General features: G+C 38.4%; 1 protein-coding gene across 4 annotated transcripts in view; it reads left to right on the forward strand.

Moving 5' to 3' along the window:
* Positions 1-23,201, forward strand: part of Dym (dymeclin) — a 320,347-nt gene that overhangs the window by 54,564 nt on the left and 242,582 nt on the right. For all 4 annotated transcript variants that reach the window (XM_070029178.1, XM_070029181.1, XM_070029180.1 and 1 more), the window contains exons 4-6: positions 344-437; positions 2,823-2,956; positions 16,363-16,435. In XM_070029178.1, coding sequence (XP_069885279.1) covers positions 344-437; positions 2,823-2,956; positions 16,363-16,435 — 301 coding nt within the window. The remainder of the gene's footprint in view (positions 1-343; positions 438-2,822; positions 2,957-16,362; positions 16,436-23,201) is intronic.

Consider the following 23,201-nt stretch of genomic DNA (forward strand, 5'->3'; position numbering starts at 1 on the left):
GTGCCAGGATTGTTTCTTATTTTCTGCTTACCTGCCACCTTCTTTCAGGTTTCTCTTTCTCTTGTTTTCATTCTTCAGAATCTATTTTCTTCTGTGTCACCAGATTCTTCTAATTCTTGGAGTAAAATTATAGATGCATTTAATACACCATCTTCCCTTTCACTTTCTACTATTTTCGAGAGCAACAGTTCAATTTCTCTCATTGTTTATTACTCTGCATGTGAAACTGGCAATGAGGTTGGTCAGTGAGCAAGTTTAATTTGACATTGGCTTTATAAATAAAATGGTATGCTTGCTTTGTTTTCACTTGTTAATTTTAACTTTTTAATCTCTTGCCTTGCAGTTGAAAACAATCCTCGAACAGGAAATCTTGGTGCATTAATTAAGGTCTTCCTTTCTAGAACCAAAGAACTCAAACTTTCAGCAGAATGTCAGAAGTAAGTTGGCTAATTAAATCATGCTCTCCTTATATTTAGCAGTATATTGTTTTTCATTTATTGATGAAAATAACTTATGGCCTTTTGAAGGCCCCAGGTGAAGGAATTATTTTCCTTATTAAGAAAAAAAAAGGTGGTTGGTTGCCATTGGTTTCTGCCTGTAATCCTTTCTACTTAGGTGGCTGGGATCTGAGTATCGCAGTTCAAAGCCAACACACACAGAAAAGTCCATGAAATTCTTTTTTTTTTTTTGTCGTGGGGCTTGAACTCTGGGCCTGGGCACTGTCCCTCAGCTCTTCAGCTCAAGGCGAGCACTCTATGGGCCTGGGCGCTGTCCCCCAGCTCTTCAGCTCAAGGCGAGTGCTCTATCGCTTGAGCTACAGTGCCACTTCTGGTTTTCTAGTGGTTTATTGGAGATAAGAGTCTCACGGGCTTTCCTGCCCAGGCTGGGTTTGAACTGTGATTCTCAGATCTCAGCCTCCTGAGTAGCTAGTGGCTGAGTAGCCACTGGCGCCCAGCTCCATGAAATTCTTTTTTTTTTTTTTTTTAATTGTGAAAATACCATACAGAGGGGTTACAATTACATGGACAAGGTAATGAGTACATTTCTTATCAAGCCTTGTTGCCTCCTTTGTTTCCCCTTCCCATCCCTTCTCATCCCTTCCTCTCCCCCCCTTCCCCCCCCCCCCCCCCCCCGGCCAAAGTTGTAAAGTTCGTTTTTCAACATAAGGACTTGTACATCTCATTGTTGCAATGGGCCCACCTGCCTGAAATTCTTATCTCCAATTAACCACCAAAAAAGGTGCAAGTGACTGAGTTTAAGCCCCAGGACCAGCACACACACACAGATACACACAGACACAGACACACACAGACACAGACACTCTCTCTCTCTCTCTCTCTCTCTCTCTCTCTCTCTCTCTCTCTCTCTCTCTCTCTCTCTCTCTCTCTCTCTCTCAAAGAAGGTTTTAGCATTATAAGACATAGGGAATAAGATTATGAAGTTTGAAATTTGCGTTTAGACTTTTGGACAGTATTTTAAAATATATCATCATTATCACTGCTAATCATAATCATACCCAGTTAAACAGTAACTTTTTTTTCCATAGGTGTTTCCTATATATTCTCTGTATTAGGTATATTAAATTTTTTGGGGGGGTCCGGTTGTGGGGCCTGAACTCTGTGCCTGGGCGCTGTCCCTCAGCTCTTCAGCTCAAGGCTAGCGTTCTACCACTTGAGCCACAGTGCCACTTCCGGCTTTTTTCTTTTTGCTTATGTGGTGCTAAGGAATCGAACCCAGGGCCTCATGCATGCAAGGCAAGTGCTCTACCACTGAGCCACCTTCCCAGCCCCTAGATATATTAAATTCTTATGACCCAAGCATTTTTTAAGATTGCTGACTTATTTATTTATCGGTGGTACTAGATTTTGAACTTATGGCCTTGTACTTGCTAGGCAGGTACTGTACCTCCAGCTATGGTTTCAGCTGACATAAACATTTATTTTTGTTCCAGCACTAGGGCTTGAACTCACTTGGCTTTTTCATTGAAGGCTAGTGTTCTATTATTTGTTCCACATTTCTACTTCAGGCTTTTTGTTGGTTAAGTGGAGATTAATGTCAGACTTTATGCCTGGGCTGGCTTTGATTGCCGTTCTCATATCTCCAGTGCCCAGCTTAGACACAGAATTTATAAAACAGTTTTTAGAAGGCGGTTTCTTAAAAGATTGTCTATTTCTATGGTATCTACTCAAATTATCTTGAATCCAATTAAAGCTAATATTCATTAATGTAAGTTAATATTCATTAATGTAAGTAAAAAGTGTTATCTAGACTTGAACTCAAGGCCTGAGTTCTGTCCTTGAGCTTTTTTACTCAAGGCTAGGGCTCTACCACTTTGAGCCACAGTGCCACTTCCAGTTTTCTGGTGGTTAATTGGAGATAAGAGTCTTACAGACTTGCTTGCCTGGGCTGGCTTTGAACTGTGATCCTTAGATCTTGGCCTCCTGAGTAGCTAGGATACAGGTGTGAGCCCCTGGTACCCAGCTCCCATTTAAAATTTTATAATGTATTGCATTTATTCTCCTCATACTACCATTGTTTTTTTAAAAATTGCTTTTATGTGAACAATTATAAGATTAAGAAAGAAGAGCAGTTATGCTTATGGGCATTGATAAACAGTTTCTAAAGTAGATTCCAACTTTGTAAGATACACAGAATGAAGTGTAAAGTAAAATGGTAATAGGTATCATTTGTCCAATGTAATCATGAGAAAACATCATTCCCATATTACAAGTAGACTGGGAAAAATCATTGACAAATCATGGACTAGATACAAACTAATTTCCTCATGATTATATATTCTTGTATGATTTTTGTCTTTTCAGCCACATCTTCATTTGGCAGACACATAATGCTTTGTTTATTATTTGCTGTCTGCTAAAAGTATTCATCTGTGAGATGTCTGAAGAGGAGTTGCAACTTCATTTTACTTATGAAGAAAAATCTCCTGGTAGTTACAGTAAGTATTGCCTTTGAACATGTCCTTGGGTATAACAAGTATAACATATATACCTTAAGTTTTAGGAATAAAAGTATGGTTTGGAAGTTGTTTTTTTCTCTTATAACTTTTAATTTTTCTTTATTAATAAAAATGTCAGTAGGCACAGTATCTCATTTATATGATTTCCATTCATGTGGAAGAAGGAAAGAAAAGAAAACTAAAGCTCAGAAGTATTCCTTTAAGAATATAGAGTGATTGCCAAGGGTAGTAGTGCATATCTGTAATCCCAGCCCTTGGAAGACAAAAGTCAAGAGAAGTTTGAGGACATCCTGGACTACATAGGAAGAGTCTCTAAAATCAAAACCAAACAAAAAGAAAAAAGGAAAAGAAAATAAAGGTTTTATTGTAAATACAATTGACAGAGAATGCATTATTAAGGGAAATAACCAACCAAAATTGCAGATTTTATCAATGATGTAGGTTACTTTCATGAACATTTTTTTTGGTTGATGTTGATCATGGGTCTTGAACTCTGTATCTGGGCGCTATGCCTCAGCTCTTCAGTTCAAGGCTAGCACTCTACCACTTGAACTACAGCGCCATTTGTAGGTTACTTTCATAGGACATAACAATAATCTGAATTTGGATGTGAATGGGACTGCTTTACCAGAACTAATATTTACAGGGACAGTATTTTTTTGTGTTAATGAGATTTGAACCTGGGGCCTTGTTTTTGCTAGACAAGCACTATACTAGAATCATGCTCCCAACCTTTTGTGCTGTATTTATTTTTTGGATAGGTTTTTGAACTTTTTGCCTTAGGCTGGCCTTGGACCCATATAGCCGGAACTATAGGCTCAAATCACTATTCCCTGCTTGTTCATTGAAATGAGCACTCATCCTTTTTTCTCATCCTGTCCTTTTTGATCTCAGTGTCCAGAGTAGTTGAGAATATAGACATATGCTTTTAAAGACAGTTTTATGATGTTCAAATATGTCTTCTTTCTCTGAAAGTGGAGGGAAGGTATCTATTCTCCTCATATTGCTGGAAAAAATGTTTTTTTTTTTTTTTTGGGTCCGGTTGAACTCTGGGCCTGGGCACTGTCCCTCAGCTCTTCAGCTCAAGGCTAGTGCTCTACCACTTGAGCCACAGCGCCACTTCCGGCTTTTTTCTTTTTTGCTTATGTGGTGCTGAGGAATCGAACCCAGGGCCTCATGCATTCAAGGCAAGCGCTCTACCACTGAGCCACCTTCCCAGCCCCGAAAAAATGTTTTTGTTTGCCAGTTGTTAGGAGGACCTATAGTTTTCAAGATCATATGCTAGTATTTCATATCTTAACATTAAAATTATAAGCTGAACACTAAAAGAGAATATGATGATTAGCTAATGAAAAATGAATTATGAAATGTTTTCATCTACACTTGATGGGAAAATGAACTGGCAAAAGCAGTGGCGAAGGCAGTGCTCTTCAATTTTCTGACTTCTGTTTTCAAAATATATTTCTGCTCTCATCAGGCTGACATATTACATGTGATTCAGTGTTAGGATCAGCAATTCCTAGGTGAAGAGTATTGAGATAACCTCGTAATGTTTACATTTTTTTTTATTGTGAAAATACCGTAAAGAGGGGTTACAATTACATGGGCAAGGTAATGAGTAAGCTTCTTATCAAGCATTGTTGCCTCCTCCTTTGTTTCCCCTTACCCTTTCCATCATCCCCCCTCATGTGCCACCCCGCCCCTGCGCCAAAGTTGTAAAGTTCATTTTTTGACATAACGTTTTGTAAATCTCATTGTTGCAATGGGTCCCACCTGTATCTCTATTTAAATAATTTGTTTTTTCCCTTCCCCTCCACAAATCATACCAACATCAAATATAGTGAAAACGAGTTATACCGTGGGGGAGTGTTTACACTTTTAATTGAGGTCTATGTACAATGTGGGTTTCAGTGTGTATGTACATAATCCCAGTTACTATCATAGTTTTATGAGTGGTTCCCACTGTAGTCAATAAAATGTGGGTTTTTTTGCATGTATTTTTTATTGTAAGGATACTGTACAGAGGGGTTACAGTTACATGAGTAAGATAATGAGTACATTTCTTATCGAACATTGTTACCTCCTCTTTTGTTTTTCCTCTACCATCCCTTCCCTTCCCAAAATGTGTTTTTAAACATTGCAATCTAATGTTGACCAATGGAAAACATGTCATAGATTTACTGTCCATCAGGTCAGAATCTCAACACAATGATTTTGAGTACATCTGTCTTTAGCCGTCATATATTTTCTGAATTCTGAAAACATTCTTTTTTTGGGGGGGGGGACTTGAACTTGATAACTGATGCTTTTGCTTATTGGCTGGCTGGTGTTCTGTCAACTAAGCCATGCCTCCAATCCCTGAAAAATTTAAACTCAATTGTATGGTAGAAATGTAGCTCAGTTGTAGAGTCCTTGTCCAGTAAGGCAAACCTTGGGTTTGATCCCTAATATAGATAATGTTAGATAGGTAGGAGGTTAATAGGTAGGTATGTCAGTAGGTAGATAGATGATAGATAGATAGATAGATAGATAGATAGATAGATAGATAGGATAGATAGATAGATAGATAGATAGATAGATAGATAGATAGATAGATAGATAGAAAAATTGTAGAATTTTAAGGTTTAAAATAGTAAGGATTTTCTTAAAACTATTGTTAGACTACAAAAATCTCATAGAGCCAGCAACTGATAGCTCATTCCTATAATCCTAGCTACTCTGGAGGCTAGAATCTGAGGATCACAGTTTGAAGCCATGCAGGAAACTCTCTGAGACTCTTATCTCCAATTAACCACTAGAAAACTGGAAGTGGTACTGTGGCTCAAAATGGTAGAGCACTAGCCTCAAGGGGAAAATCTCAGGGACAATGCTCAGGCCCTGAGTTCAAGCACCATGACTGACCAAAAACAAACCCCCCCCCCCCAATTCAGGTATTATCAATTAAAAGTATTATGGAATTATTTTACATTTCAAACATGGATATGACATAACAAAATAATAAACTTCTTACCCAAAGTGGTAGCATGACTAAGTATTATTTGTTTGTTTGTTTTGTTGGTAGTAGGGCTTGAATTAGAGCCTGGGTGTTGTCCTTGATCTTTTTTGCTCAAGATAAAAGTCTCACAGACTTAACTTGCTGGCTTTGTACTGCAATTCTCAGATCTCACCTTCCTGAGTAGCTATGATTATAGGTGTGAGCCACCTATATAAATATATAATTAATATATTCCCTTCTAAGACCTCATTACATGGTAGGTAGTAGAGGAATTTCCTACACATACTAGCAAACAACTTAGGGAAGTTGGCTCATCCTCTTTTTTTAGAGTCCTTCTAATCTCTTTAAAGATCTTGAAACACTTTGGAGAAATGGAATAAAAGTTTTTTGTTTCACTATAGTTTTTTTTCATTCTTATCCTTAGTTATTTCTGAGTTAGAAAAGATACTGCTTTTGACCAATACTTTGAAGATGTGATTCTGTAGTCTTCTAATATTTTGTTCTTTTTTGCGGCTGGCTGCCTTACTAGCCAGTTCATTAAGTTACATGGCTAAGGATTTGCCTATGAGGTCAGAATCTCACTAAATGCTTTTGCAGGTTTTAAGGAAATTGAAAGGTGACAGATATCCCAGGGAAGGAAATAACTTTCTTTACAATGCTGCTATAAACAAGGTGTGCGGGATATTTTGCAGGTCAGAGCATTTCATTTTCTGTGCTAATACATTTGTAGAATTAATAGCATTCACCTAATTACTTAATGCACTATCTCTTCAGTATGCAGATGGTTAGGCAAAACCTAGTTTGTGTTTGAATAAGATACCAATAATCTTACGTTTCTGCTTAACTTATGTGGAAAATCTTTGTTTTTCTCTAATGACACTGGGAAAATGCAGAATTAATTTTTCTTTTAGTTTCTTCCCTGAAAAAATGCTTAATTTAAAATGTCAAAATTAAGTTTTGTTGTTTTCCTCAATTCTGGGGCTTGAACTCTGGGCCTGGGTGCTGTCCCTGTGCTCTTCAACTCAAGGTGAGCACTCTACCACTTGAGCCACAGTGCCATTTCTGGTTTTATGGTGGTTAATTGGAGGGGCTGAGAAGGTGGCTCAGTGGTAGAGTGCTTGCCTTGCAAGCCTGAGGCCCTGGGTTCGATTCCTCAGCACCACATACGCAAAAAGAAAAAAAAAAGCCGGAAGTGGCGCTGTGGCTCAAGTGGTAGAGTGCTAGCCTTGAGCTGAAGAGCTGAGGGACAGTGCACAGGCCCAGAGTTCAAGCCCCATGACCGGACCCCCCCCAAAAAAAATAAAAAATAAAAAAAGAGTCTTACAGACTTTCCTGCCTGGGATGGCTTTGAACCATGATCCTCAGATCTCAGCCTCCTGAGTAGCTAAGGATTATAGGCATGAGCCACTGGCACCAGGCCCAAATTAAGTTTTGTTTCCTTAGTTTTCTGAAGTTTCTTTACAAACAAAATGATGTAGTCAACTATCTTCAGGGAAACCAAATAATGGTGTATTATACTATTTCAGTCCTTCATTTCATAGTCAAAATGTGGTAACTTAAACTGATAACTACTGAGCAAAGCTAGTATGTGAATATCAATTTTAGCAGTTTTATTTGCTTTCATTTTGTATTGTCTCTTTGTTCAAAAGACATATTCTATAAGAAAGCACTCATGGTTTTGTCCAGTTTTGAGCTAATATAAATTGCCACCTCCTTGAGGAGTGGAAGCTGGGGAGTTAGAGGAAAGCAGAAAGAGATAGAGAGAAAGACAGGTATATATGTTAAATTCTCCTTGATGCTGATTTTTAAAAATTAAAATTTAAATAATATCAAGCAAAAATGAGTTGTGTAAATAAGTAACAGTGAATGTAGATGAGTTTTGTAAAACTAAAGGCAAGTGTAGCTAGGTGTGTATGTGTGTGTGTATGTGTGTGTGCGTGCGTGCGTGCGTGCGTGCGTGTGTGTGTGTGTATTTTCCATTTCCTGTTTTCTTTCTTCTTTGGGGGGGGTCAGTCATGGGGCTTGAACTATGGGCCTGGGCACTGTCCCTCAGCTCTTCAGCTCAAGGCAAGCACTCTACCATTTGAGCCACAGTGCTATTTCTGGTTTTCTGGTGGTTTATTGGAGATAAGAGTCTCATGGAGGGCTGGGGAGGTGGCTCAGTGGTAGAGTGCTTGCCTTGCATGCATGAAGCCCTGGGTTCGATTCCTCAGCACCACATAAGCAGAAAAAAAAAGTCGGAAATGGCACTGTGGCTCAAGTGGTAAAGTGCTAGCCTTGAGCTGAAGAGCTGAGGGACAGCGCCCAGGCCCAGAGTTCAGGCCCCACGACTGGACCAAAAAAAAAAAAAGAGTCTCATGGACTTTCCTGCCCGGGCTGTCTTTGAGCCTAGATCCTCAGATCTCAGCCTCCTGCATAGCTAGGATTACAGGTGTGAGCCAGAGCCCCAGTTGTTTGAGGACTTCTCCATGTGTAGTGCCCTGGACACTTTTCACAGGAAACAACTGTCCAGGTCTGTTTTAAATCAAAGGAATATTCTTTCTTGAATTTTGCATCTCTATTCTGGAACCTCTTTTGCTATGCCACTTCAGTTCTATTTTAAGAAGAAGCAGCTTACCTTCAGTGAAGGTCTGTGAAACTTCCTTGAAAAGAGGGTTGGGGCACAGGAAGCACATGAAACTGCATGGCATCATCACAGATTGAGCGGTTATCCTGTCATCAAAACTGATTTCAATGATAATAAGCCGTTGTATCACCAGATTTGATTAGGAATACTGGAAAGCATGATTTTTTTTTCTCCCAGTAAATTGGTTACAGGCAAATATGTTTCCTATCTCTTTCCCTGATCTACTTAGAAGGAAAGGAGGTTTGGCATAGTGTTATGTACCTGTAATCTTAGCATTCAGGCTGAAGCAGGAAGTTCTCCAGTGGGAGGCCAGTCTGGACTACTTTTGAAAGATCCATCTAAAAAGAAAACAAACACACACACAAACACACACACACACACACACACACACACACACAAAGATCCATCTAAAAAGAAAACACACACACACACACACACACACACACACACACAGAGCGAAAGGAACATGATAAAGTCACCCTTCAAAGTTATGTTGGAACTTGGGTTTTCTACTGCTCTTAATCCTCTTTTGGATCATGACGTTTCTAACATATATTCTGTGTTGTAGTCATAGCTGAATCAAGTACTTTAGGAAATTACCTGGAATGGTGTATAAGAAATGCTGTAGAATTTTGAGGTCTTGAACGTTATACAGTCTTTATTCTTGGAGAATTTTATGTAGAACTAAAATATTTAGTGTCATGATCTTCAAACTACTTCATTTTATTTCACAGTTATTGTTTATCATTTGTCATTGATTTTCAGAGCTTGGATTTTATATATTGATTTAGAATTTTAAGAGATAAGCATGCTTAATATACTATTTTATTAATAAAGCATTATATATTTCTTAAATACAGATGTTTAAACGGAGCTTTTAATAAGAATCGTGAATTGTATGTATTAGTTGCATGTGCTTGGTTTTGTGTTTTTTTAAACCAGTCTTGAGGCTTGAACTCAGGGTCTGGGTACTGTCCCTTAGCTTCTTTTGCTCAAGGCTTGCACTCTACCACTTGAGCCACAGCGCCACTTCCAGTCTTTTCTGTTTATGTGGGACTGAGGAATTGAACCCAGGGCTTCATGCATTCTAACAAACTCTCTACCATTTACGTTTGTGGTACAATAATGCCAAAAACAGTTATTCTTGTTGTGTTGAAGCTCTTTCTATGAAGCTCAAACAGCCAGAGTGGAATAATGTTTATCCCCACAAGGCCTGAGAACATAATATTCTGACTTCTGCAAACCCAACAACATTGTGTTGTGTGTTCTATCCCAAAAACTATGCATGTTTTATACTTTTAAAGTATAAATGCTGTTTTTATTATAATATAAAATTATTTTTCATTATTGTTGAGACATTGATCTTGGGACCAAATATCTATCCATACTACTTTATTTGCTCCTGAATCACCCACTCTTACACAAGCTTGAGAAACACAGTTCTTTGTTTTATATCATATGTTATCTAATAGGGCAGTGTCAAACTATACTTTCTCAACTGTTGACCACATTGTCAAGATGGTCATCACTCTAGAAGAGCCACCTGTGTGGCCTGATATTTGATAATTCTGTGGATATACTTGTTCCCTTCTTTTATGTCGAGTTAGCAATTCAGGAATTATGCTCTTTAATAATGTTCTTTTTGCTTATTAATGAGCAACAGTTGATCTACCAACATAAGTTGATCTACCAACATAAGTCCAGTGAATATCTTTTCTCCACACCAATGAGTACCTTTTTACGGTAAACTTAGCATATATAATAATTATTTTTGTCCTAATTTTATCTGTGTTATTAGTTTAAGATTCTATTTCTGATTAATAATGTAGGCATCTTTTCCTTTTTTTTTTTTTGTTGGTTGTGGGTCTTGAACTCTGGACCTGGGCGCTGTCCCTCAGCTCTTCAGCTCAAGGCTAGCGCTCTACCACTTGAGCCACAGCGCCACTTCCAGTTTTCCGGTAGTTAATTGGGGATAAGAGTCTCATAGAGGGGCTGGGAAGGTGGCTCAGTGGTAGAGCGCTTGCCTTGCATGCCTGAGGCCCTAAAAAAAAGCCGGAAGTGGCGCTGTGGCTCAAGTGGTAGAGCGCTAGCCTTGAGCTGAAGAGCTGAGCGACAGCGCCCAGGCCTAGAGTTCAGGCCCCACAACTGGAACCCTCCCCCCCCCCAAAACAAAAAAAAAAGAGTCTCATGGACTTTCCTGCCTGGGCTGGCTTTAAACTGTGGTCCTCAGACCTCAGCCTCCTGAGTAGCTAGGATTAGAGGTGTGAGCTCCTGGTGCCCGGCCCCTCTTTTCCTTCTTTATCAACTTTTTTTTGGTACCATTTATGTAAGCATTTAAAATTATGCTATTCCTAGCCCATGTCTCTATTCTTGATTAAGGGGTGGAGAGAGAGAGAGAGAGAGAGAGAGAGAGAGAGAGAGAGAGAGAGAGAGAGAGAGAGAGAGAGAGAGAGAGAGAGAGAGAGAGAGAGTGTGTGTGTGTGTGTGTTGGTTTTAGGGCTTGAACTCATGACCTAGATGCTGTCCCTAACTATTTTTGCTCAAGGCTAGTGCTCTATTACTCTAAAAAAAAAAAAAAGTCACAACTCCATTGTGGCTTTTTGTAATTAATTGAAGGTAAGATCTCATAGCTTTTCCTGGCTTTGACCTGTGATCCTCAGAGCTCAGCCTCCTGAGTAGCTAGGATTACAGGCATGAGCCACTTACTGGTGCCTAGCTTGATTAGTTTTTTAGTACTTGTTTTTGGCACTGTAATTTTGGACAATGTTGAAAAGCTGGCATTTCTGATTTTTTGAGTGCAAAAATAACAATAAACAGCTTTCATTCTTACCATTTCTTTTAATAATTACATGTAATCTAATTGATATGACCTGATGGCTTCTTTATTGTGATTGTTGCTTGTTTTCTATAAATTATTTTGTTGTCAATTTATTTTATTAGCATTCATTAGTTTACAAGGGGAATTTTATTAGGACATTTCCAAACTTTACCCCCTGTATCACTTTCTCTCCTCCTCTTCCTCCTCCTCCTCCTTCCTCCTTCCTCCTTCCTTTGTCCTCCTCCTTCTTTTCTTTTCTTTTGCTTTTCTTTTCTTTTTTCTTCTTTCTTTCTTTTTTGTCCTGGGGCTTAAATTGGGGCCTGAGTGCTGTCCCTGAGCTCTTTTTGCTCAAGGCAAGGGCTCTACCACTTTGAGCCATAGCACCACTTCCAGTTTTCTAGTAGTTGATTGGAGATAATATTTTCATGGACACTTTTCTGCACAGTGCCTGGGATCTCTTCTTAAAACTATTTTGACAGGTGGGGTGCTGCTGGCTCATGCCTGTATTCTAGCTATTCAAAAGGCTGAGATCTGAGAATTGTGTTTGAAACCACCCAGACCAAGAAAGTCTGTAAGATCTTAACACCAATTAACCAGCAAAAAGCTGGAAATTGAACTGTGACTCAAGTGATAGAATACTAGCCTTGAGCAATAAAGCTCAGAGACAGTGCACATGCCCTGAGTTCAAGCCTCAGGATTGGCACAAAAACAAAGAATAAGCTACATTAACCCTATTCATCCTCATTTGCCCTCTTTTTTTTACCCCTTCTACTGTGGCCTACAACTCAACAAACCCATTTTACTTTCCTGCTATCCATTTACATTTAATGTGTTTTTTGCACCAAGGGATTTCAGACATACATATCTTATATTTTGCTCAGAAGAACTCCTTTTTTTCCTCCCTCTGCCCTCTCATCTCACTGATCAACAGCTTTCACTGAAGTTCCTTATGTCTTACTCATTCATAGTTGCACTATATTTCAAAATTATTCACCATCCACCTTTCTTTATCTCCTCCTCCACTTAGGAGTCTTATTTTTAGTAGCTAGAAGTCTTATTTAAATTGGAAACTGCTTATTCAATTAAAATTTTGGTCTTGAAATGTTACATTTTACTTACATGAACTCCATCATCATCTTTATTTTTATATTAAATTGATATCAATGCTGTGAATTCCCCTTTATTGACCTAGCAATAAACTTGACCATGGTCATGATTTAGATGGCACATAGAACTGGCAGGAGAATTCTCTTCACTGTTTTAAAGTTAAAAATTACAAGTGTTTACCCCTCTAGAAGTAAAAAATATTCAATCAGATGCCATCTGGGGTACTGAGTACTGTTCCCTTGCCTTCTGTAACTAAGAAACTGTCTGGCTGCTTGGCTGAACAGAGATAGGTTATTAAACTGGCATTTGCTCTGAAATGTTCTTTAGGGAATCAGTGAGTGATTTTTTAATGTTCTTAGTCGAATGAGGGTGGGTCTATTTTGGAACAAACCAAGGAGTGGCAGCTCAGCAAACATACTGAGTATATACTGTGTGCCAACAAGTCAACTTGTTGGTATAGTTAACTCACTTGGGGTAAGTTAACTCACTTGGGGTAGGTTGAACAGCCATTACAATATGAGAAATTTTAAAAGTGGATCTACTCCTTACTATGTAGTCTCAAAGATAGATGTTTACTTTATACCTTTGTACTTGTTTTCCTTTTTTAAGATGCCAGGGCTAGAACCCAGAGCTTCATGGGTGCAGGACTATCAGTGAGCCATACCTTCATCCCTGTCCCTTGTTTTCTTCAGGAATTGAGCCAAGCTCACTATTTCTTGGAATGAGATTTAATGTAGTTGTTGAACTTGAGTTTTACTGTGTATCCTTTTTAGCATTGATCTGTATATTCAGTGTGTTTTAATATTGTCTTCAATATTTAGACTTACCTCTCAGGGTTTCTGTGCCAATTCTATTTGTGGCAAGACAGGAATTTCTCTGAAATTCTGAATGCCAGATAGCATTGTCTATAAAAATAAAAATTGCTAATTTTGGGGGGGGGGATTTCAAGTGCTTTGCTGCCTTGGATATAATTGGCAAGTCTCTTCTTATATCCCTGAATTTAGTTCAGCAAACTGTATTTTGTAAACACACACACACACACATACACACTCACACATACTTTTTTGTGTGTCTCTGTTCTAGGAGTTGAACTCAGTGTCTTTCACTCTTACTCAGCTTTCTTGCTCATGGCTGGCACTCTACAACTTCAGCAATGCCTCTACTCTGGCATTTTGCTGGTTAATTGGGAATGAAATCTAGACTTTTCTGCCCAGGCTGGCTTTGAATCATGATGCTCCAGGTCTGAGTAGCTAGGATTACAGGAGTGAGCCACTGGAACCTGGCTTGAATATATATTGTATTTCTCTCTGAATCTGTGAGGGATTTTATTCTCTTTACAGAAACCAAAATCCATGGATACTCAAGTCCCTTGTGTGTGTGTGTGTGTACATATATTATACTCCTGTATACTTTAAATATATTTAGATTACTTACAATGCAATATAATAAAAATGGTATGCAAATTGTTTTTTTGTATCAGTGATTATAAAGACAAAAAAAAGGTCTGTGTATCTTCTCTGTAGGTATAAATTTTTTACTCAAATATTTTCAATCTCTCGTTGGTTGAATCCAGAAATGTAGAACCTATGGATGTATCCATAGATTATATAGTAGGCCAAATGTATGAGTAAATTCCATTAGTCATTGCCCTCAAGAAGTGCAGGGTCCAGTAGGAGATTGCCTGCATGTAGATAGATAGTATATCATAATATGTGCAATGAAAGCTAAGCACAAAATATAGATACATTATATATGGTTATTTGTATTCAGGGTAAAGGGAGTCAAGTGTTATGTAGGAGATAGAGACTGAAAAGGTTCATTCAGATGGAGAGTTTTCATGATTGAAGGTCCTAGGTAGAGGAATATTGTTCAGGGGGTATAAATGACATATAATCAACAGCTTTAGGATACACACTGTGAAGGAATAGTAGAAGTAGAAGAGGATGCAGAACCTATAAACTAGAGATTCCGGCTTGCTTTACTTTATAATTCAGAATTTTTTCCTAATATATTATCAACAGATTAAGGTACCAAAAAGTATACATCAGGAGAATGAAGGAGAGAGCTTAGTTACCTTCATTCCATAGCAATGTGGAATTTGAATTGAAGATGAGTGAAATTGGGGATATGAATGTTCCTAACTTGGAAAGTGTAAAGATGTTCAGAAATGATTTTTAGTTTAGTAAACTGAACTAAGATGATGAGATTGGGCAGAAGGAGTGAAGAAGAGAGGCAAGATCAGAGAGGTGGACTGACTGTATAATTGAGAAGACCCAGAGATTGTCAGTTGGTTTTATTTATTTATTTATTTTTTGGGTCCGATTGTGGGGCCTGAACTCTGGGCCTGGGCGCTGTTCCTCAGCTCTTCAGCTCAAGGCTAGCGCTCTACCACTTGAGCCACAGCGTCATTTCCGGCTTTTTTCTTTATTGCTTATGTGGTGCTGAGGAATCGAACCCAGGGCCTCATGCATGCAAGGCAAGCACTCTACCACTGAGCCACCTTCCCAGTCCCTGTCAGTTGGTTTTAAAGGATCTTTTTTTTTTTTTTTTGGGTCCAGTTGTGTAGGGCCTGAACTCTGGGCCTCAGTTCTTCAGCTCAAGGCTAGCGCTCTACCACTTGAGCCACAGCGCCACTTCTGGCTTTTTTCTTTTTGCTTATGTGGTGCTGAGGAATCAAATCAGGGCCTCATGCATGCAAGGCAAGCACTCTACCACTGAGCCACCTTCCCAGTCCCTCTTTTAAAGGATCATTGAGAGAGCAATGTAGGTTTTACCATTGGATATACTGAAAAAAAGGCAGATAAAGAAGAAAGAGGGTAAAAATTGTGGGCGAAGAAAAGGAGGGTGAGTGAATCTGAAGTGTTAAGAGAGTAAATTTGCTTTGAACATGTGATGTTTTAGGTACTTGTGATATATCTAGAGATAGCTAGTAGGCAATTGAATAGACATACATGATAGTCAATAGAAGCCAAGAAGAGAACTGTAGACTTAAGAATCATTAACCTATAATCACCACTTATGTAAGTTCAAATCTTTGAGAGAGAGAGAATAGGAAGAAGAGAAGACAGCTAGTGGAAGAACCCAGAGAAGTTAATTCTGAGACAGCAGATACTGCAGAGGAATAGTCTTTAAAAAAAGTTGGTTAAAATAATGTTACTGTGGAAAGAATTTCATGGAGTATGTGTCAGTAGTGTCCAAAGCCTAGAAGTCTCAGAAGATATTGGTTGGCTTTGGAAATTTGAGGTCTCATAACCGTAGCAGATTGGGTAGAGGAATATTTCTGTTAAAATTGTAATTTTTATCCTGTTCTTGCCATTTAGTTATTCTATGACTTGAGAAAGTCATTTTATCTTTGGCTATAAATATGTGGTTAGCTTCTTGGAGTGATTTAGTCTGCAATATGCAGGTCCCTCCCCATGGGTTCATAAAAAGTACCTTGTGGCTCAACAACAAAATCAGAGGTAAAGCTCAGATGTTTATGGCAAGGAAGTGTAGAGCTCCTCTACCTTTGTTTCAAGTGAACCAGCAAAAGCAACTTGATTGTTTAAAATCTATTTTATATATTTGTTTGTAGTATACAATTCAATTGAAAGAACTTGAAGCATAAGAAATTAGAAAGCTGTTGGCCTACAGGAGCCTTAAAATATCTTAATATTTTAAAAGTTCTATTATTAATAGATGGTATTCACAATTCCTATACTAGATGTAAATTACATTAGATGCTAAATATGCATAATATAGGTAATAAAATTATTCTAATTAGGAATGAATACCTAACTTCTAAACAATTTCATTCTATTGTATACATTGTTTAAAAAACTTTTTATGTGTCTTACCAGGTTCTGATTCAGAAGATCTTTTGGAAGAATTGCTCTGTTGTTTGGTGCAGTTAATCACTGATATTCCACTCTTGTAAGTTCTGGCTAAGCCAAAATTTATCTTCTTTGTATAATGATGATAATTGATCATGTTGAAGAGTGTGGGTCTTGGTATAGTATTTTTATCTGTATCTTAATGATTATACTCCATGAAATTTTTTTGCTTATTTTTTAAAATTAATTTACAATTATATGAGTTAGGTAATGAGTAAATTTCCTTTTGTACAGTTCTTCTGTTCCCTCACTCCCAGTCCCTCCCTCCTGTCTCCACCTATGAGTTGTGTAGTTCACTTTCATCTGTGTCCAGCTGTACTTTTTCACTCTTTCTGCCTTCCTCCTTCCCACCTGAAGATACATACTTGAATGCACCATACATAAAGAGAAGAAGACAATAATCAAAAAATAGAATTTAGGGCTGGGAAGGTAGCTCAGTGATACAGTGCTTGCCTTGCATGCACGAGGCCCTGGGTTTGTTTCCTCAGCACCACGTAAGCAAAAAAGAAAAAACCGGAAGTGGCGCTGTGGCTCAAGTGGTAGAGCACTAGCCTTGAGCTGAAGAGCTGAAGGACAGCTCCTAGGCCCAGAGTTGAGGCCCCACGACTGGACCAAAAAAAGGAAAAAAAGGAATTTAAAAAGAAAAGAGATCTCTTGTTTCCATGTCTTCGAGTTTGTTTTGATATTTATGTAAATATGAAGAGGCACATAGACATTGCATATTTTCCTTCCTTCCTTCCTTCCTTCCTTCCTTCCTTCCTTCCTTCCTTCCTTCCTTCCTCTCTCTCTCTCCCCCTTCCTTCTCTCCTTCCCTCCCTCCCTCCCTCCCTCCCTCCCTCCCTCCCTCCCTCCCTCCCTCCCTCCCTCCTCCCTCCCTCCCCCCTCCCTCCCTCCCTCCCTCTCTCCCTCTCCCTCTCCCTCTCCCTCTCCTGTTGTGGGTTTTGATCTCTGGGCCTGAGTGCTATTCATCAGCTCTTCAGCTCAAGGTGAGCACTCTACCTTTTAAGCCACAGTGCCTCTTCCGGTTTTATGTTGGTTAATCGGAAATAAGAGTCTCACAGACTTTTCCTTGCCCAGGCTGGATTTGACCCATGATCCTTAGATCTCAGCCTCCTGAGTAGCTAGAATTACAGGCATGAGCCACTCCTAGGAGTATTCTCTTTTGGTCTCACTTTGTGTGAGTATCTAGAATCCTGTATAATTTATCATATACCAGTGTCTTTTAAATCTAATTTCTGCATATCTAATTTCTGCATTATGAAGTTCTTTTATCTCTTTGCCTATCTATGTCTATGATCAAAACAAAAGCTTTATATAATTTATATTAAGGAATAAAATAAGATCGTTTAGCAGTATTAAGCAGATGATGGGCAGAGGATTAAATTGATTTTTGTAAAAAGAACTTACAGAGTCTGGTGCCACTGGCTCACATGGGTCATCCTAGCTACTCAGAGGCTGAGATCTAAGGATTGCATTTCCAAGTCAGTCTCAGCGGGGAAGTGGTGAGGCTTTTGTTTGTTTGTTTGTTCGTTTTTGTAAAGGTGATGTACAGAGGAGTTACAGTTACATAAGTAAGGTAGTACCTGAGTAATTTCTTTTTGAAATGTTACCTGCTCCTTCATTTTCTCCTACTTTCCCTCCTCCCTGACTCCCTTCCTCACAAGTTATAAAGTTCACTTCCAACATAATGTCTAGTTGTTGCATTAGGTCATCCTTTGTCCCATCATTTCTGTGATCCTCCTCTTCCCCAAATTAGATAAACTTATATACATGCCAAAAAGTACTAAAATCAGAAACTGTGACCACAGTGAATAAACCAGAGGGGAAAAAGGAAGACAAAAGAAATAACTGAAAACTAAACAACACTAAACAACAACAACCTCTTGTTTCCATATTATGGAGTTCATTTCTATTAGTATCATTTTATATGGTTATATGTAAATAGGTATTGGGCTATTGTGATCTTGGGGAATGTAAACTTGTTCAACCACTCTGGAAAGCAGTATGGAGGTTCCTCAAAAGACTAAACATAGAACTGTCCTATGACCCAGCAGTTCCACTCCTGGGCATTTAACCAGATGTTCATTGCAGCATTATTTACCATAGTTAAGATTTGGAGTCAACCCAGATGCCCCTCAGTAGATGAATGGATCAAGAAAATGTGGTATATATATACAATGGAATTCTATGCTTCCATCAGAAAGAATGACATTCCCCCATTTGTAAGGAAATTGGAAGACTTGGGGAAAAAATCATATTAAGTGAAGTAAGCCAGAAAGAAATACAGGCTCCATGGTTTCCCTCATTTGTAATAATTAGTATACATGTAGGATTGTCTGTGAGACTCTTACCTCCAGTAAACTACTCATAAAAAGCTGGAAGTGGCACTGTGACTCAGATGAGCACAAAGAGGCTCAGGGATAGCATTCAGTGCTGAGTTCAAGCTCTAGGACTGGCAGTAAAGAAAAAAAAAACACAAAAAACTTTCAGATTTTTGGAGATTGGAGTTTCTCCTTTTCTTTCTGGCTTGTTTTTATTTTTGCCTTGTTTTTTAGAGAGGACAGATTTGTTTCCAGCTTTCTCTGATGTTTGCTTATTGAGATGTAAGACGAGGTTCTCCAATGAGACTTCTCAGCAAGCTTGTTACTGGGAACTGACTTCTTATTGTTCTTTTTTCTTTTACTCTCCCCACCGCCCTTTGACAGTGCCAAGGGTTAAACTCAGAGTCTCATCTCATGTGTTGTACACATGAGTCATAATAGTTAATTCTTTTTTACTTTTAGTTTTGTGGTTTTGTTTTGCTTTGTCTTATAGGGTCACACCCTTTTATCCTCCTACATCACTGGGATTACAAGAATATATATCACCATACCTGGCCATCCTTTTGTTCTTGATAACTCTTTTTCCTTCCATCTAGAACATGGACAAAGTCCTTATAGAGTTTCATACTCACAAGCCACGAATCTCACAGAAAATTCTGTTTGATGTTATTGGATTGCTGAACCAAAATCAACAACAGTTCCTCTCCTTTCCTCACTCTGGACTTGTCATTTAACAAAAATAGACACTTATTTGTTTATGCTACTGTAACTGGGTTTCTGTCAGTGTCGCTCAGTGCAGTTCCTATGTGATTCAAACTGTCCATCTAGTTTGTTACTTGAAAAGCAAGTTAAAAAAAATTCTTCCTGAGCAGCCTTGTTAGGCATTTCTTTCACCATTTGTCTTCTTCCATACTGAATTATCTGTTTGTGTCTCTGGGCCCTTTCCCCAAACCATTATAGAATCTGTGAAGGTTTTCATCTCTAGTGAGCCAGTTTCACACCACTACTGAGAATACATGTTTAATTTTAATCAACTAATTTGTTTTTTTTTTTGTTTTGTTTTTAATTTTTTTTTTGGGGTCTGGTTGTGGGGCCTGAACTCTGGGCCTGGGTGCTGTCCCTCAGCTCTTCAGCTCAAGGCTAGTGCTCTACCACTTGAGCCACAGCGCCACTTCCGGCTTTTTTCTTTTTGCTTATGTGGTGCTAAGGAATCGAACCCAGGGCCTCATGCATGCAAGGCAAGCGCTCTACCACAGAGCCACCTTCCCAGCCCAACTAATTTGTTTTTTGAGATGAGACCTTGCTGTGTTCCCTAGGCTGGCCTCAAACTTTTAATCCTCCTGCTTCAGCCTCCTCAACAGCTAAGGTGAGAATGCATATTTTTCAAGAGTTCTTTCTTTCTTTTTTTATTTATGTGATACTGAGGAATCGAGCCCAAGGACTCATTAATGGCAGGCAGGTATTCTACCACTAAGTCACATTCCCAGCCAAAGAGTTATTTTTAAAATAAACCACGTGAGGATATGGTTGGAAATAGGCTATTTGTCTCTGGCCCAAAAAGCAAAGAGACATTTTTGAGAAAATGGGCTCCTGGCTTCTGTTGTACATGAATCCAGAATTTTAACATTTTTTTAGAAAGAGAAGCACAAATTCCTGACATGATTTGGTATGGTGATATGCAGCCCAGATGACAGAGCTGAGACAATTAGAATTAACTGTTAAGGAAGGGAATGGGGGACAACTTCCCACTAAAGTTAAGGTTTCATGACAGACAGAACTATTTCATGCCTTACATCCCTTTACTTCTTCCTTTCCAATAGAATTCTGATTTTCCTTGGGATGGCAGTGTGTGTCCAGCTTTATTTTCAGACTCTTTGATAACTTCACGTGGCCATGTGACATAGTTTGTCACTGAAGTACATTGTAGGCAGGCATCAACTCACAGAGCATAACACCTGAAGTCCTTTGCTCCTTGCCCTTTCCTCTTTCTACTTGGAATGTGAAAATAGTTCTTGGACCATCTTGAAACCACACATATGAATGCCACTGTGAATACTGTCTTAGGAGTGTGGGATATTGATGATGTTATGAAGCTATTGTAACTGCTCAGGATCCTTTACTTGAAAAAAATTCCTACCTTGGTAAAACCACTGTAGTTTAGTTTTCTGTTACATATATTCAGGTGAGAGAAAAGACCCATATATAGTGTTCTTCGTCCTTATTATAGTAGATGAAATGCTTTGCATACTTTGTGTATGTGTGTGTGCACGCACACATGTGTGCATGCATTCACACTATCCATAGGGGTTGAATTCAGGGCCTCAAGGCTAGTGCTATACCACTTGAGACACAGCTCCACTTCTAGCTTTTTGGTGTATAAATGAAGATAAAAGCTTCATGGACTTTTCTGCTTGGCTGGCTTAGAATCCTGATCCTCAGTTCTCATTCTCTTGAGTAGCTAGGATTACAGGCATGAGCCACTGGCACCTGGTGTATTATTCATTTAATTTTTTGAATTACACTTATAATCTGGCATTGTGGCACACACACATTTATAATTCCAGCATTCAGGAGGCTGAGATGGGAAGACAAACCTGGGCCGTGTGAGATCTTGTCCCCTCCTCAAAAAAAAAAAAAAGCCAGTTTTAGTAACATTTAGGAAAAAATACCAGCATTTTGTAAAATGTTTTGGTGGACTTAAGGGAGATGGAAATAGTAAATAAGCTGTGATTACAATGAATTGGAACAGCCATTTAGATACTCTTAAAAAGTAAGGAGACAGTGTTGTAATATATCAAACATTTCAGTGTTTTAATGTGTTTATACTTTTTAAATGAACTGAAAATGCACAGACAACCAGATGTCTTATATTATGTATACTCAGCTTTAACCAGCTGCTGAAACAATTTTGTATGATTTAATGTTCTTGGAACTCCAAACTACAAGAAGGTTTTGTCTTGGTTACAGTTTCCATGTGAAACCAACCCCTCAAATGTTTCATGTACTATAACTATAGTGCAGTATTACAGGGAAGATTTTTAATTTAATTAATACATTAAAATGGGTATGTTCTCAACATGTGAAACATCATCAGTCTCACTATAAATGTTTCACACTTACCATTGTTGTACCTGTGCTAAATTAGAAAGTGAACATAAGGAATTGAATTTTAGTAGCTACAGAGAGTACTTAAAAATGGCTTCAATGTTTCTTATGAGACACTATTAAATCATTGTATTAAAATTGGAAGCAGAGTGAATTTTAAGAATGCATATATGTTTAAGAACATATAGTGATTTTTGTGGAGTTCATTTGTAGTAAAATTTGCATAAATGGTTAGTGGCTGCTGTTTCTCAGATACTTTGGATTTCTTGATAAAATGTTAGGTCTTAGAGATAGTGATCTTCAAAATTAGATTAAAATTGGACATTTTTCATAAATATTTTCTTCCTTTTTATCTGTTAGCATTTATGTATTTAAAATAAAAATAGTCATGAATGGGTTTGTTGTGTTTTGACAGTTTTCAATGTCTTTGGATTATCCCATGAGAATTTACATGAGTCTTCCCAAAGACTCACTTATATTTGCCTCAGCTTATTTCTTTTTATACCTTCTCTATGATTTCAGGGAACAGAATGGAAGCAGAATAAAGGCATTTGCTCCCCAGATAGTCTTGTAGATATAATAGAAAGAACAATATTAGGTGAGCCAGAGCTGAAATCCCACCATGTAAAATTTGTAACATTATTGGTTCTCACAGTTAGACTCTGAGGATTAAATGAGACCTGTGTGAATCAATTCAGTGGTTGAGTCTAGATGGGGCCATAATAACAGAAGCAGTTGTAAAGGGTCCATACTGTATTTATATTTGAGGGGCTACATGTGAGTTTGTTTCATTATAAAAAGGTTATTTTGAGGACTTGTACTAGATTTCTGTTGAAATCTAGTTGTTGTAGTAGATTATCTGTTGTACTAGATTATCTGTTTTTGTTGCTATTGTTTCCAGCCTGGCTATCACTGTTAGTTGTATATGATGATGTCCTTGCTCTCCTCCTCTTTAGTACTGGATCATCTGAGGTCTGCTTAGAATGGCCTGCTCTCTAGGCTCTAGACCTGACCTATAGCCTTCCCCTCTGCAATCATTTAAGAATCTGAACTCTTTGAGACCACTGCTTAATTATTCTTACCTTGGCCTAGATTTGCACATTTTCAACTGTAATTTAATCTAAGAAGACTATAATTTTTCCATTAGTAATACCTCCAGAAAAATGAGATTTGGATTTTTGCAATCAATTGCCAATACTGTGCTTTGGGGGGCTTGTGTATCTGTTTGAGTAGTGCATCTCTACTTATCCAGCACAGTTAATGTGCTTCTTATGCCATTGTTTTTTGGGGGGGGTCCGGTCATGGGGCTTGAACTCTGGGCCTGGGTGCTGTCCCTCAGCTCTTCAGCTCAAGGCTAGCACTCTACCACTTGAGCCACAG

Source organism: Dipodomys merriami, unplaced genomic scaffold, assembly GCF_024711535.1.
Source record: "Dipodomys merriami isolate MVZ:Mamm:240054 unplaced genomic scaffold, mDipMer1.0.p SCAF_2, whole genome shotgun sequence".
NCBI classification, from domain to species: Eukaryota; Metazoa; Chordata; class Mammalia; order Rodentia; family Heteromyidae; genus Dipodomys; species Dipodomys merriami.